Raw genomic sequence first — 17,181 nt, 5'->3', positions numbered from 1 at the left:
ATTACCAATTCTCGATTATGTTGCCACTTGCTATGTTGACTTAAAAGAGGAGCAATTAAACAAGCTCGAGCGTCTTCAAAATCTTTGCATTCGTTTCATATTTGGTCTTCGTAAATATGATCACATCTCCGACTCTCGCAAAAAACTCAAGTGGCTCCCAATTCGCTATCGCAGGAATACTCATATTCTCCATCTACTTTACTCAATTATTTTTCATCCTTCAACTCCGCTCTATTTAAAGGAGAATTTTAATTTTTTATGTACTACTCATAATCGACGCTTCGTTCTGAAGATAATTTACTTTTAAAAATTCCTCCTCATTCGACTTCATTCTACACAAATTCCTTTACTGTTCAGGCTATTCGTCTGTGGAACTCTCTTCCTGTTGAAGTAAGACGTGCACAATCACTTGCTTCATTTAAAACTATCTTGAAACAATACTATCTTGCACTTTAATGTTGTATTTAGTTCGAGAGAATTTCAGTTTAATTTTATATATAATTTATACCTAACGAGATACATACATATATGTATGCTTGTTAGCTACCAGGTACTGTACATTATTTTATTTTAAATATATTATTATTTCACTGTAATGTATTCATATATTATGTTTATATCTGCCTTGTACACCTCTACCTCTTTCTATATCTGTTTCTTTCGTCTACCCTAAGGTTGCCTGGAAGAGATCGCAGTTTAGCGATAAGCCCGCCTCTTGTGCATCTTTCTTAAATGTGATTCAACCTTATGTTTACTGGTGTACAATAAAGAGTATTTTGATTTATATACTACGCAACGCAGATAGACGATGAAAATAGAAACTCTTTTAAAACTCTGAGTGTACACACTTCCAACTTCGAGATTCCGGGCTGTAACTGAGAATTTTTAGATAGAAAAACCCAATTACTTTTTATCGGACCGACCTGCGGTTCGAACTTTGGGATCTGCGGCTTTATATCTAGCTACTAGAGTAACGAGGCAATCAACTTAGACGTGTGAAATACACGTTAAAATTTATTGCAGCTCGCAACGCTACTTCAGTGGTATACAAGGTTTATTAAGTTATAGAATACATGTGTTTAGCATCGTTACTTATGAGACAAGCCTCCAGTACTTAGGATGGAAATCCGTATATTACTGGGTAATATAAAAAATCTTTATACAGTACAATGGTTCTGTTAAAAATAAGGTTATATTGGCATTAATATGAAATAAGTATTTAATACCATTTGCAGCTTTAAAAAAAAACTCCTATTTAAAACTAGTAAGTATTGTTATTTGAATTTTTTGTGGTTACTCACATTTAATATTAATTTTGCCATTATGTGTAAATGCACTTAGCACCAATTATTAGGGTTGCATTTAGTCTTTATATTATAACTATTTTATACTTGGATAGAGAGCATTCTTTATAGTTTTCTACGAATATAAAATTAATTGTGAAATGTTTTTGAAACTGATTTGAGCACTATTGCATTATGAATAAAAACTGTTTAAAAAATAATTACAAGGTTCAAATAGAAATGTAATTAAAATAAGTAACATGTCAAGAGGTCAGACAATAGTGCAACACAAATATTGCATACATTTTAAATTTGATTAATATCCCTGTGTGGGAGTAGCATTATTTAAAAGCTCACGTGGGCTGAACAATATGACAGCATTGCATAAGTCTTACTTGACATTGTAGATGTGGATATACTTGCCTTCAAACAAGCTTATATATATAAATAGTACAATCTTTGGAATATTTAAACTCTAAATGTGATTCCACATTTAATTTTTACTTTTTATTTACATGTCAATAAAATTACACAAAGGTGTGATTGCTCTATCCATGGAGGTTGAATGAAGATTTATATAAAAAAATATATATATTTCAATAAGGGTATTGTTTTCCATTTTTATGCCGAAAAACTTGTAGTTACTTTAAGTAGCAATCATGATAAGAGTCATAGACAAACAGATGGAATAAAATTCATAGACGACATGAATATTCTCGTGTAAGTTCTGTAATGACTTTTAAATTATACATACATATTTTTTTTTTGTTCTATATAATATTATAAAATGATACGATAAAAAAATCTTATCTAATAAATTTATTAGTTTATACAAAAATTAACAAATTATTTAATAATTTTTTGTGAGCATTTAAGTTGATTAATGTTTATTATGCAAAATATAGGTATGGCAGGTTTAACACTAATTTTAAAGTATCCTAATTAGGATATTAACATTTTATTTTAAATGTCATTTAAAATCAAGCAAAAATAAGTGTCTTAAATGTTTCCCGTGTAAAGTTACATTTTGACTAACATTAATGTAATATATATACAATATAAATGTGAGAAACATTAAAGAACATCCTTTCTACTGATTATTAGATATATGTTAGGTGAATACTTAAATTTAATATTCCCTAACTTAGAAGTGTGATCGGTACCTATTAAATATTTACAGTATGTTATTTCTATAACCAAATCAAGTGTTTGATGTTAAAGAATGCTAGCCTTGAGTATGTACGAAGAGATATTGACAATGAATGTTATCTGTGGATAATTATCAGTAAGGAATGCACCATTTCCCGGCTGATAACACTAAGTGGGCTATGACCTTTAATGATAAAAGTTCTCAAGGACCTTTACCACTAAATATTAATAGGTCAACGACATTAGAGGCTTGGTAATCAACTAAAAAAATTTTTTAGGGTAAAATGCATTTAATTTAATATTCATAGTTATTTCCTGCCTAACAAGAATAGTAATAATGTTTAATACTTGAAAGATAAGTGGCATGATTGGTGTTACAAATTTAATGAGTATCTTTAATATAATATTGATACTTACCATTGGAACTCTTCAGATCTCGATGAATAAGCGAAATAGGTGCGTCGACATGAAGATAGGCCATCCCTCGCGCCACCTGGATCGCCCAATCCACGAGGATCCCAGGCCGAATCTTGCGACCTGACAGCACTCTATTCAGAGGACCTCCACGCGCGTATTCCATCACCAAACACAAATTGGGCTCCTCTAAGCACACACCCTTTAGAGACACTATATTATCATGTTGCAACATCCAAAACAGTTTCGCCTCTTGCAACACACTCTCTTTTATCACTTCGATATCTTCGTTCGCGTCCTGGCGCGCTGCTTTCACCGCCACGACCTCGTCGTTCCAGTAACCGCGATACACTTTACCGAAGCCGCCCACCCCGATCACTTCTTCCAGTTTCAGCTCAGAAAATGATACTCGGGGCGGGTCGACATCTCCTATCACCGACGTGACCGCCAGGGGGTCGTCGTCGGTAACATACACGGCGGGGAAGATGCCAACGCGATCGCCGATTTTACCAGTCCACCAGCCCTCGTCCCCCGATATGTTAGCATCCTTCGACAGGACTTCGACGATCTCACCCCGACGCAAGGAGAGCTCGTCCTCTCCTTGCGCTATGTAGTCGTAAACGGCGGTAAACAGAGGGAGCGGCGGACGATCTTCCTCAGCCGCCATAGCCGCGCGGCCGGCCGCTGGCCGCGGCGGCATCACCCCGGCCGGGCCATCGCGCTCCGCCTCGCTCAGGCGCCGCGACACCGCTGTGACCTCCGCCCACCACCGTACATAACTACCACAGTCCACAACGTTTGGTTATGATCACCGTATTATTCCGCCATCTTTGTTTTTCACATCGATCATGGCGGTGTGTAGAAGCGTTTATCACGAATCCACTTGGTCGTTCGCGCGGTCGCAGTGATCGTTATCGTAATGTTAATATTAATGTCAGACTTGCTGCAATGATGTTAATTATTCTCCATTCATCTATCACTTTATTCGATAGACGGACGAAATGACAACCATACCACAGCGAAGTCAGTGACAAACTGTCATATGATGTTACCATAATATTCTTACAATACTGACATATTATTTGTTTATGAAAAATATAATTGTTTAATTTTTATTTGATTTATTTTTAAATATATTATTAACTGACTTTTATTGACGACACTTTGTACACATAATATTTTTAATACTCGTCGTAAATGATATTCTTTAGCTGCAATTATAATTATCTATTTCATTAAATTTCTCACAGATGGAGCTATCGTCTTAGAAATTCTGCTACTGCCGTGAATGGCGCAACACGATTTGAGGATTTGTCACGCCATCTAGTATACGGTTAACAAATTTGAGACGTTGTAATTTAATATTATTTTGTTTTTTTTAGATGTTCATCTTTCTTTTCTTATATAGAGCTAAGATAAATTAAGCCATATTGAATATTATCAATATTTTTTAAATAATTATTGCTAAATAAAAAAAATACAATTTGAAGAGTTATTTCAACATCATAGCCAAGAGGTCCCATGGTGTAATGGTTAGCACTCTGGACTTTGAATCCAGCGATCCGAGTTCAAATCTCGGTGGGACCTGCTTTTTTTTTTAAAAATAAATTCCAACTTTTATTTATTTCTTTATATTTTTTTACTAAATAATAACCATTAACAACATTTAAAAAATACTCAAGAGATGAAATAGAACTAAGTTACTCGTTCACATCTCATTGACAGACTAGGGATGCTGGGTAGGGAGCATTATTGATCGCGCGAAAATGGGATGGCTGTATCCATTCGCGGCGACCACCCAGCCCGCGGGACGTGGGACCGATTTTCAACCTCAAATAACGCTTAAACGCCTTAAAATATTAGTTTAATAAACCAAAATACCAATTAAATATATCCACCATTACATTCATCGACAAATGATCTCAAAAAAACGTAATGTTACACAAATAACAGTGCAAAACAACCTTAAAAGTGTAAAACGTGACATGACATAGTGAAAAACCAATGAAAATTCCGTAGACACTTCGCTAACACGCTTACAATTTAGAAAATGGGTGATTAAGAAGAAAAACTACGTATAACCTCAATTTAAATTAAGTGAAGGTGACAGTTTTTAAATGAAGTGTTTATGAATAAATTCGGAAACGTGAAAATAATATACAATGGTAGATTTATCCACGCCGGGTTAATGTGTAGATTATGGGCATAATCAACAAAATGCTTATTTCCAAAAGTTTTATTTTAAAGAGATATTGGCTGAAGTGGTGTTGGCGTAAACGCTGGTATAGTAGAAAAAATTAACACCAAATATTAGTGAGAATAAATAAGGTTTTTTATGGTGTCGCGAGAGATCATTAGGTTATTTATGTGTACGGTTTGATTTATAAAATATTCAAGATGAATTCTTTTAACGCACCCACAACACAGATCAATGCGATCGACAAAATGACAACTGTTAAATGTAAATCGGTCGATTTAGAAGGATATGTTATTATAGTTGTTCAAACCAAGGATAATAAAATTAAATTATATGGTAAGTTATAACTTATTCTATTCAAAATTAATAATTATTAACGCAGAAGTAGTTGCGTTGCTTTCTAAAAAAATATTAAACGAAATGTTTCCTAAAAATTTTGAAATACTTATTAATAAATGAAATATTATTTATTAATTATTTTTAAATATTTACAAATCTTAAAAAAAAATTGCTTTCAAAAGAATATTTGATAATAAAGCTTTTCAAATTATTTTATTGAGTTTTAATCGTATTAAAATTTAAAAACTACTTTATAGGATCCCCTTCAGCTGGAAACTGGGAAAATTTGGAGTTGGCGGATGAAATCATGGACGTGAACGAAACAAGACTTGAGGATATGACTCGTACTGAGGTCCTCAGTCACATACACGAGGTAATCACAAAATAATCATTTAAGGGTGTAAGTAAGAGCAAATGAGAACATAATTTCGTTATATCCGTTTATATACTCGTATATAAGGTTAGTTAGGTTGGGGTCGGTCGGGTAAAAAAGTTATTGGTAGAAGTTCTCAGTAGCGCCTTCGAATATGGCAGTGTTTACACCTGAGCCCCGAAAAGAACGAAAAGTCATGGTTCTTGTGTGTGATTATAAGAGTTATGTCTGATTTATGATTCCATCAAATTATGAGAGTGAGCACTTGGACTTAAGAACTCAAATGTACGCTATAATATGTCCTGCCCAGAAGCCTAATCTCATTTAGTGGCCGCTGTGGCAGATAATTGTCAGGACATCGTCATAAATTTCTTTACATTTAAATCAATAAAAAGTTTAGACTAAATATTTTACATTTTGACTTTTTTGGAATAAAAAGCACATAAATTGTCTTCATACAAAATGATATCGTCCATCCTGCTCTAATGCCAATAGACAGAAGAAATCAAAAGATATCCTATATTATCTGTGGGTATTTTTTCACAAGATTATTTTAGTAATCAATATAGAATTAAACAGATCTTTTCAAATTATTTTCATTAATTTGCCATTTGTTATTACATGATTTTATTGTTAACATTTGACTCAATCTTGTAACTGAATTTCATTGTAACTGTAAACTAATTCCACTAAAACGAGTCTCTAAAATTGCTTACACGTTGTATTGATATAAATATAAACCAGTTTCTCAAATAAATGTTTTTTTCTCCTATTTCTTTAAAAAATGCTTTAAAAAAAGATTTACAAAATACCAATCTGTAATAAATCCATATGTATAATTTGAGTAAAACCCCCAATATTATTTGCTTACGAAAAAATGTATTAAACACTTAGAGATACTGTGTACAACCTCCGTGGCATTATACGTACAGAATTATCCGAATAATTAATCTTATAATGATTATTTATCGGTCAAAAAACTCCGAGCACATCTTATGTAATAATTAAATCTTAACAACATTAGATTTGCCATTGTGAAGTATTATGTATAATTTTCTTATTTATGTTTCCAATTTATTTATCATTCATTATACTTCCTATTTTGCTATAATTTAATGCAATAATAGTATGCAGTCCATGAAGAGGCTGATGTTTTATATGAAAATAAATTAGTTTAAGACTCCTTCTGTTCTCTGATCTTGAGAAAGAGATTTCGTTTGTTCCACTAGGCTGCTCTAATACGATTTCGATACCTGTGGCAGCGATTCTTTCAATCCTTATAGGTTATTTTCGACGTTTTACATTATCCTAGTAAAATAATATATCAGATGTTTTAACTATTAAACTATCTCTCTTGTTTAGGGCGGAATTAGACAAGTACCCTTAAACAATGTATAATAATCCTCGAGGCACCCTCGATTCAAAAATACGATTTTTAATACTATTTGACGCAGTTATGCCATCATATTGAAGCCCCTAGCTAATATGGGACTCCAGTTACCTACACATTCACTGAATAATCTGGCCCTGCTCTCATCTCTTACTGGGCCATTACGGCTCTTCAAGCCAATATCCAAATACCGCCAGCGCCGCTACCGCTAGTAAATTAATCCTAATACGTTCCGCTGATTTATTTATTTTTCAAATCTCGAACTCGAAGGTAAAATAAACAACCGTCAATCGCTAACGCGTTATTGTACAAGTGTGCATAATGTAACAAGTTAGTATGTGTATATTTTTCGTGTTTAGCGTATTTAAAATAATTTTGATTATCAGTCTAGTTCATTAGTCGAAAGATTTTATTGGTAAGAAATGATCATCACTCCGGTGCCTCGGAAAGCACACAGTACCTCGCGCCTGATATATCTTCAATCGCGTCAGATTATAAAAGCGGGGGGGGTAAAATGTGCACGCATCTTTACGCACAAACTTGTGCACTATCCTTAAGATAGGCCTGTGTCGCCGAAAATACCTAGTTCTTGATTATTTGTAAAATACAGTTGTAATAAGTAAAACATTATTTCAAGAATAACGAGTCTTGTAGTTGCACATTTTGCACAATTTCAAAGGGTTAACCGATAATATCTAATTTATATATATGTTTATGTTGGTAATACGTTAAAATTACGATTGAAATTAACTAAACATCACCTTGATAAGTACTCGGTTACTTCATATTATAATTTATATGTCTATAAATATATTTACAATGCAACCTACCCAGGATATCACCTAGCAAACCGTATGGCGATTCTATTTTTATCATATTTCTAAGATTGAAAAGCAAATGGGCCTCGAAGATAAAAGGTGATCTTCGCCTGTAGGTGTTGTCGTGTGTCCACCCTCTTCTCTAACTCTTTTGGTTACCTGAGTTGTTGTAATTTTCCCCAGCAAACTCTGACTGCCTTTTAAGAACAAGGTAACTTTGTGTTTAATTTTTGTCGAGTTTTAAAAATCGCATATTTGTTACCATTTCTCACACAAGCGATAAGCTTAAAAGGAGGGGTAAAATGAATGTTAGTAATTCCTTAAATAATTTGGGGCTTTGTTACCATTCTTGTAAGAGATAACTTGAATTGATTAGTTTTAGAGGCATATTTCTCATGACATACATTTAATTATATTTTAATTCTATTCCCGTTTTGGAATATTGATTTCATCGAGAACAGTCAACAAGAAATACAGTAGATATTCGTTTGAAAATGAAACAACAATTTCAAGATGAAATATATACTAAAGTTTAAAGATTATGTAATAAATAAAATCGTTGATTTCATGATACGCAATATCTTCAATATTGTCTAATATTAGAAAGGATTTTAATTCACAACTATACAAGTTAAATAAGATTGTGTCTGTCGATATTACTCAATTTGAAAGTTAAGTATTGAATGGGTATAAATGTACCCTTTACCAAAAACCGAGCTAAAATACCTTTCGGAAATCCGTACCATAAAAGGAAGATTTCGTTTCAAATTTTCGTACTTTACAATACTTAGAAAAGTAATAATATAGAAATAGAAATAGAAAAGTGATAAGTGACATGCGGATCAACGTGTAAAATTAAAAGCATAGGCAGAACCACAGATGATTAAAAACTCTTTTACATTTGAGGAAAATTCCGGTTTCTGAGATGTCACCAATAATTATTACACGATTAATGATATACAAATCAAAATAAAATGTCCAAATTCAAGACGCGGTCAATCAAATTAAAACGAACTAGAATTGGTTATATTTAGGCAAGTAATGTTAATGTAACATATGTCGTTAGCATTGTAAATTTGAATCGATTAATGTCCCGTGATCGCAGTCAATCACAACGTTGGCCCTGTTCAAATGACTTGTGGAGCCAACATCTGGGGTTGGACGTGAGCCAACCGTAATAACTGTGTATTTACTATCTGGCTCATTATTTGAGCCGGGATAAAATGTATTATATTATAATATCCTTTTTATAGCAATGTATTACTCATCGCAGTGCCCGCAAAAAGTTTAAAGAATATAAATTATTCCGGTGTTTAAAATGATTGTCGAATGACAAAAGCGTATGGTCTTTGTAGTCTTAAAATACTTGCAACACGACATATAAATTACGTCCCATCAGCTAAATTTTAAAGAATCCTTTCTCAGTGCTCCTCTGCATACCTATGATACTTTATAAAGAAATAGCGAGTACATTTTTTAAATTGTTTAAATTAAATTACTAGTTCAATACAGGAATGTTACAAATCAATCATTTTTGGCAAATTATCTGAGGGAAAGATTAATATCTTACAAAGTCCCCGCTAATAGCTGATACCTGATCTCACTGAATCTTAATATTATGCCCATTAATACCAACCGATCATTATATTTCTTATGTACCTATTTCATTTGGATAAGTTATTAAAATTGGTTCGAATAAAGACTGAAGTATGTCTCATTTGTATAACTGCCACTAACTCGCGCAAAATTATCCAGGGCAGCGAATTTTTAGCTTATTTTTCGAGCTAAGGAATTGCTGATCAGCAGAAACAAAAACTAAAGATATTATGACTTTTTTTTTCTTTTGGTACACTTTTTGGTAATATTTCTGTTCACAGACTTAGGTATATGAAAAGTGAACTTATCCGTATAGTATACATTTAAACAAAAACGTTTTCTACTTATGAACATTATATCAACTTTACTCAAATAGTAACTAGGTAGTAAGTACTCTTAGCTGTACGTTTTGTTCCTTCAATAAAAATAAGGAAGATAATTTATCTTCTAATTTTTAATAGTTGTCACCCGGCTTCCTTTGCGTTTTAGGAGTTGATCGTCAGGTTTTAGATATAAAAAATATCCGATATCCTTGAGGTTCAAAGATACATCGTAACAAATTTCTTTAAATTCAATGCTTTAGCCGTGAAAGAGTAACAGACAGACAGACAGACAGAGTTACTTTCTCATTTATAATATTACTATAGAAGAATAGATATTAACAGTTTCATATGTTATTATTACATTGACTACAACTCTGTCACAAATGACTTGTGAACTAGACACGCTGTTTTGGGCCTGAGCCAACCGAAAGAACGGTTCCTCGCTGAAATGATATCGGTATAGTTTCGGTGAGGCGATACTTGGTAACAATAATATTGAGCTATATATGAATTGTTTCGGAATGGTTCGGTAATTTCACCGTTCTAATCAAACATGTAACTACGTCATCATATATGTTATTAGTAAAGCATTATATATAAGTAAAGTTTTTAGGAAGTATTTGTTTGTTTGTCAGTAGTTGTTTGACTATTATTAATTAAAATAATTCTCATAGTTTTATTGTTTGAAAAACTTACAGCTACGATTTATAGCTCTGTGTTCACGTTTAGTAGAGAATACGAAGCATTACATAGGTAAACAAGTTTTATAAATTCAAAGTACTCTATTTGTGCTACTCCGACCAATCTTGTCGCCTATAAATTCACATGGTCCGAGATTTTTGTCTCTTTTCACCGATTCCTTCATTTTTGATTAATTTCTGAGATTGTATCCAAATAAAATATCACATTAATATGAAAAAAAAATAGCTAGCAGCTGCAATAAAATCCTTATCCAGAAAATTACATGAAAGATTTAATCTGATAAAACCCACTCTACTAGTGGGTTTAATCAGTAAAGCTTTGTTGAGGGAGTATTAAAATTTCATACACGATGAAAATAGTATATAATATCATGGCTATTGTTGGCGGTTCATTTGAGGATATAACAAATAAAGAATTCATAAATTATTTTGACTTTGTATTGATTAAAAAACATTTAAAATTATGCGTATAAATAGTAACACAAAAAATAAGTACGAGAGGATACAGTGATAAATGTAAATATGTATTAAACAATGGAAGAGAAAAAACAGTCTTCAAATAATTAGTATAAAAGCGAGTGAATGTTTGGGATTTTGGGGTATTTACAATTCTATACGATGAAGAGCCTCGAGAAAAGGCGTTCAGCATTTGTTTTTAGTACAATTTAGCTATGCACTAAGTACAGCTACGGGTTATCCAGATAACTTCGAATATAAGATCCAAATAACCATATAAGATAATTTCCCAGAAAGGCTGTGTCCATAACTACTCCTGCCACTGCCTACGCTCATAGTAATCAGTTTTACTTAAACTAATTAAATAAATAATAGAGATGGAGATTTTCGTAGCAGTAATTACTAAATTGTTCCAGAAAAAGTTAATTTACTATTTCTAACAATCAATTAAGTCCGGTTTCTTAACATTTACCTTATAACATTTTAAAATGACAGTCGGACATACAACGCACAGCCTGAACTGGTGGGTCCAACATGATGAAATTTCGCACAAGAATTCCTTCTATACATAAGCAGTAAGCTCTACGAGAGGATTTTTCAAAATTCACTGCCTAAGTTGGTTAAATGGAAGCCGAAACTTTGTACGGAAATTCGTTGTTTTTGATGTTAGAAATGTGGACATCTGTTAATCAGTAACAGATAAAAAGAAAATTCATCACGCAAAAGGGTAAAATAAGAAATAAAATATTGTACGCGTCGTCGTTTAGGCTTCTATTTATAAGCAAAAGACCGATGATACAGTATCACGTCGGGTGATGAATTAGGTCATTAATTAAAGATATCTCTTGATCCTTATGCATCTCTGTGGAGCTGAAAGAAGACACTTATTAATTTTAATGGTTTATTTTGTAAAAGGTGAAGAGACGATTATATTAATAATTGTATTTTCCTTTAGTGTTATGTAAACGTGGTAGGCAGTTAAAATTTAGCAACAATGTTCAATATTTTCTTGGAAGCTCTCGTAAATATACGATCTATGTAAAACAAAGAGATATATATATATTTTATGTTCTAGTTTCAAACAATTAGAGCATATATAAGTTTTTAGATTTCTACAGCTGCCCGAGTATAATAGGACACACGGTGTTACCGGAAATCAATATGGCGGATGCCGCTACATTGTGAAAAACTTTTAATAAAAATCTTGTTGAGATGCTATTTTTAAACGAGAATTTGCTGAGCCAAAATGACCCAAAGAGGTGAGCGAAGGTCGTAAGGTTTTATCCGAACTATTACCACTAAGATTTAGAGGCATTTACAATGCATATTGCATACATCAGTTAATCCTTATACTTAAAATTAGCCTTTCACAATGGGTTACAAACAGTAAATTATGTACTTACTATATAAAACACCTTTGTCTTGGTTACCTCCCATTCGTCCTATATTCTACTGTCAAACAGTAATAATTGGTATTGATCTGTTCCGTTTTTAAGGGTGGGTGAGCCAGTGTAACCACAAACACCAGAGACATAACATCTTACTTTCCAAGGTGGCGCTTTGGCTATGTACCCTTACATATGGTGAATATTTCTTATAACGGCAATGTCTATGTTCGGTGGTGACCATTTACCATCATGTGGCATATTTGCCAGAGCACCTTATTAATTCATAAAAAAACTTTTATATATGACGACATATACTATATTTTAAATATGTTTATGTGTCGGAAAGTATGCGAAGGTTATATGTATATATTATCATGGTAAACAAATGATTTTATCTTTAAAATTAAGATGATTTATTGCCTAGATCTTGTAGCGATTTGATCATTGTTCGTAAGGTTTCGTAGATAGAATTATTTATTATTACGTGTGTTAGTCAATGTAAGATTTAGTCAACATTTTATCGGAAAGCTAAATTGGTATTAATTTTCATATTCTCCTGAAAAGAGTTTAGAAGTTTACCTGCTAGTACTAGATGAGGGCCAAAATGTCTCACTTTTCATCGTACAAATTTTATTAATAATGAAATTAATGAGACCGTGTGTTTGTTCATTCTTTAAACTTTGTCTTATCTACACAATGGATTATCGTTAAATATTGTACACACTTTACCATGAATCAGATATTGCTCTTGATTCCTATGCATCTTTATGGAGCTGAAGTTTACCATATTATAATGAGTTATTTATGGGGAAAAGATGACAGTTTTTTTAATAATTGTATTTTCTTTTAGTGCAATTTACTTTAAAGGTCTCATAAAGATACGACCTATGGAAAACAAGAAATATATATATTCTTTGTTCTAGTGTTCAAACAATTAGAGCATAAGCATTTTGTATCCTCATTTTCTGGAGAAAATGACTTACCTAACATCTGTCACGCGGTCGAAAACTATTTTATTAATAAATCTAAAACATTGTTTTAGACTTATTAATAAACGTAATATAAACGTAACGTAACGTATAATAAACGTTTTTAGACAAAAAAATTATCTCTTTAATACCTAAATATCACCATTATAAGTATCTGAATAAAATTTGACGTTCAATAAGTAACATAAATTCATTCGATCGATTTTGTCTAGTCGGGACTCTCGACCCGTTTAGTGTCGTGTTGACAAACTATTTCATTTATTATCAGATATTGTAAATTAAATTGACACCCTACAAACAGGTAGTTGTAAACTTCAATTAACAATTTTGACGAGCAAAATGGAAAATATATAAATCGTTTCCAGCTTTCGGACTACATTAAGTCTAAATTGCCTGGGCTGCCTGTTATAAATGGCAGTGATTTTGTTAATTAATAAATTAAAGAAACTGGTTACTAGAATTTATTTATTATTTACTTTAAAAGACGGATATATATATGTTTATATGTATTGTACATATTTGTGCAGTTATTCTAGAAACGACTACAGTTTTTAAAGATACTATCTCTGTAGTCTTTATACTTACGGAAAAGATTTAGAAAGTTTCTAAAAGTATGCGAAGATTTCTTGTTGGTCAAGCGGCTTGTTGAACTTCAGCTCCTACCCGAGGTCCTTGGCTTAAATATGAAATGATTTGGTGGTATTGAGACATCTTTGATCGGATTTTTCACGGGGAATATTCTGAGGAATTGTTTGGATTAATCCCGGCTGCTGAATTTCAACGTCGGACCTCGCGTCAGAATTCGAAGTATCATCCTTACCACCTCGAGGTCCGAAAATACACAACAGCGCAATTTTTAAGGCATTTTTTGCTTCGCATAATCACTCTATGGTACCAGCTTTAGATTCTTAATTTGTCAACCTTCAAGAACAGAGCCTACGCACTTCTCAAACAGGAACTTTCCATCAGGCGAGCCACCTGCTCGTTTGCCACCTGTAGCCTAAATTTTTTTCGAAATATTCAGACGTTATTGTCATGTAAAAACTTATAGATAAAAATAAATTGAAAATATTTAACGTTAAAACGTACGTACGTATTTAATATTATATCAATACAGGAACAGTATCATTATATTTCCTCGAAAATGGCAATTGTCATTCTAATATCCAATACAATTAACTGTTATGAATTCATAAACGATTAATCAACGATCGAATGGAAAATATTGATAGATGTTACTTATAATATAATAATTCCTATAGTTAATCCTACTTTAAACGACAAATTTAAAAATCCTAATTCATCATTTGAATCTAATTCCATGTTTTTTATGTCTTGAAGATTTGCATTTGCTACATGTACCACGAGCCGATCGAGAGCTGAGATGGCCCAGTGGTTAGAACGCGTGCATCTTAACCAATGATTTCGGGTTCAAACCCAGGCAGGCACCACTGAATTTTCATGTGCTTAATTTGTGTTTATAATTCGTCTCGTGCTCGGCGGTGAAGGAAAACATCGTCAGGAAACCTGCATGTGTCTAATTTCAACGAAATTCTGCCACATGTGTATTCCACCAACCCGCATTGGAGCAGCGTGGTGGAATATGCTCCATACCTTCTCCTCAACGGGAGAGGAGGCCTTAGCCCAGCAGTGGGAAATTTACAGGCTGATTATGTTTTATTTATGTACATGTACCACATTGTACCACCAGCCGAAGCACAGCAATACAGAGTATTATTGTTTGCTAAAGAATAAAGAGAAGGTGGTACGGAAGAAGCAAAACTAGGTGCTGGTTTCGCTTCTACGATACTCAAAGCTTAGGTTGAGTTTTACTCGTATAGTGGTTCAAGACGTAAGGGTTTTGGTGAAAATTTAAATTGACCCAAACGGAGATAGTTCTTATCTACTTAGTGGGAATCACATAGCTTCGGGTACATATAAAAATAGTAGTCGCACGAGGCTTCGCTCGCGTTTTAGGGGTTGGTCGTTAGGTGTTAGCCATAGGCATCAAATTCGGGTCAGTGGCGAGGCCGTCAAAGAGTCACAGATAGACAGACAGACACACGGACAGAGTTACTTTTGTATTTATAATATATTAAATAATAAGTAAAGATATATTAAAAGAGTGTTGCTTCAATTAGGGTTCTATACCCAAAGGGTTACGCTGTCTGTCCGTTTGTTACCAGGCATGTATCTCATGAATCGTGATAGTTTGACACTTGAAATGTTCACAGATAATGTATTTTTATTGCCGCTATAATACAAATACTAAAAAACATAATAAAATAAATACTCAAAAGAGATCATATACAAAAGTCATGATTTTTTTGTCGTTTTTATAGATAATGGTATGGAACCCAGTTTTTTTACTTCAAATTTCTTTAGAACAGCTTTCTGTCGATATATACCTGTCTGATAAATTTCTGTTCTTCTTTTCTCGTTCATACAAATAATTCCTAATCAAGACTCTAGAAGGTTAAATGACCGTAGTCGGGAGATCTAAGCACAGGTTAAAATAAATAATATATTTTAAAGTACACGTAGTGACAGGAATATCGTGAGGAAAACTCCACGACGATTTGGAGGAAATTCCTACACGTGAACAGCGTGATCGGTTCGAATTTATAATTACTAAAACGCTTTTGCGTTTGGGCGTGTATGGGTTACTTGAAAATATAAATTGTTGTCACGGGGAGAAGTTTTGGAGCTTGGTATTACACCATATTACTCCAAAATGAGTTGCTAGGAACTATGTGACAAAGTTACATCGGACAAACGTAATTTTGGTCAGAATATTTTACTAGATTTATTATAAGCACAAATTAAGGAGCTAAAAAATCAATGACAGCTTAAACCATCCTTAGCCTCTTAATTATGTTGTTAAATTCTTCTGCTTCTTTCTTCTTTGTCCAAACCCTCTTCCCAGTTCAGCCGGGGTCGGGTCTCCTTTACCTTATACTAATATATTAAATTTGTTTCAGTGCATATCGTCGTGTGTGATCAAACTGCGAGTGAAGAGACGGAGCGAAACAAAACTACGTAAGTTACACATACATAGTTACAAACATTTCCTTTATTATACATAGGGTGGACCTGGATTACATTTACATACATTAGCAGCCTGTAAATTTCCTACTGCTGGGCTAAACGCCTCCTCTCCCTTTGAGGAGAAGGTTTGGAGCATATTCCACCACGCTGCTCCAATGCGGGTTGGTGGAATACACATGTGGCAGAATTTCGTTGAAATAAGACACATGCAGGTTTCCTCACGAAGTTTTCCTTCACCGCCGAGCACGAGATGAATTATAAACACAAATTAAGCACATGCAAATTCAGTGGTTCGTGCCTGGGCTTGAACCCGCAATCATCGGTTAAGATGCACGCGTTCTAACCACTGGGCCATCTCGGACCTGGATAGGAACCTTTAAAGTAGTAAGTTTATGAAGGCACTGACTACTGAACTTATGGTATGGAACTTTGCTTGTGATAAGCCGGGACGACCCAGTTGTTAGAACGCGTGCATCTTAATTTGGTTGTGGGTTAAAATCCAGGCCAGCAGAATTTTAATGTGCTTAATGTTTATTTATAATATATATCGTGCTTTTATCGTAATCTGTAATTTTTAGTGGTATCTTAACTTCAACATACAATCTAGTCTCTACTATCGTTGATTTTTTAATGCGTTATTAATATTTAACAATTACGATTATTACTTGTCGGTAAATTAAATATAATAGATCGACTTGATGTTATAGGATATGTTAC

The 17,181-nt window shown here is 33.3% G+C and overlaps 2 protein-coding genes and 1 non-coding gene across 10 annotated transcripts in view; 2 read left to right on the top strand and 1 right to left on the bottom strand.

The window, feature by feature from the left end:
• Nucleotides 1–3,873, bottom strand: part of LOC113402108 (mitogen-activated protein kinase kinase kinase) — a 58,782-nt gene extending 54,909 nt beyond the window's left edge. For all 5 annotated transcript variants that reach the window (XR_010309350.1, XM_064217038.1, XM_064217040.1 and 2 more), the window contains exon 1: nt 2,850–3,873. Coding sequence is in view for 4 of the 5 variants with exons in the window: in XM_064217038.1 (XP_064073108.1) it covers nt 2,850–3,546 (697 nt within the window). In the remaining variant the exon portion in view is untranslated. The remainder of the gene's footprint in view (nt 1–2,849) is intronic.
• A 488-nt stretch (nt 3,874–4,361) lies between these two features.
• Trnaq-uug (transfer RNA glutamine (anticodon UUG)) lies at nt 4,362–4,433 on the top strand. The gene has a single exon. It is a non-coding gene; the product is annotated as a tRNA-Gln (tRNA).
• A 197-nt stretch (nt 4,434–4,630) lies between these two features.
• Sdt (stardust) overlaps nt 4,631–17,181 on the top strand; it is a 185,183-nt gene continuing 172,632 nt past the window's right edge. For all 4 annotated transcript variants that reach the window (XM_026642230.2, XM_026642229.2, XM_026642226.2 and 1 more), the window contains exons 1-3: nt 4,631–5,379; nt 5,640–5,755; nt 16,398–16,455. In XM_026642230.2, the coding sequence (XP_026498015.2) occupies nt 5,244–5,379; nt 5,640–5,755; nt 16,398–16,455 (310 nt within the window). In that variant the 5' untranslated portion in view covers nt 4,631–5,243. The remainder of the gene's footprint in view (nt 5,380–5,639; nt 5,756–16,397; nt 16,456–17,181) is intronic.

Source organism: Vanessa tameamea, chromosome 15, assembly GCF_037043105.1.
Source record: "Vanessa tameamea isolate UH-Manoa-2023 chromosome 15, ilVanTame1 primary haplotype, whole genome shotgun sequence".
Lineage (NCBI taxonomy): Eukaryota > Metazoa > Arthropoda > Insecta > Lepidoptera > Nymphalidae > Vanessa > Vanessa tameamea.
The sequence above is the reverse complement of the archived record's forward strand: the minus strand, read 5'-3'. Positions and strand labels throughout refer to the sequence as shown.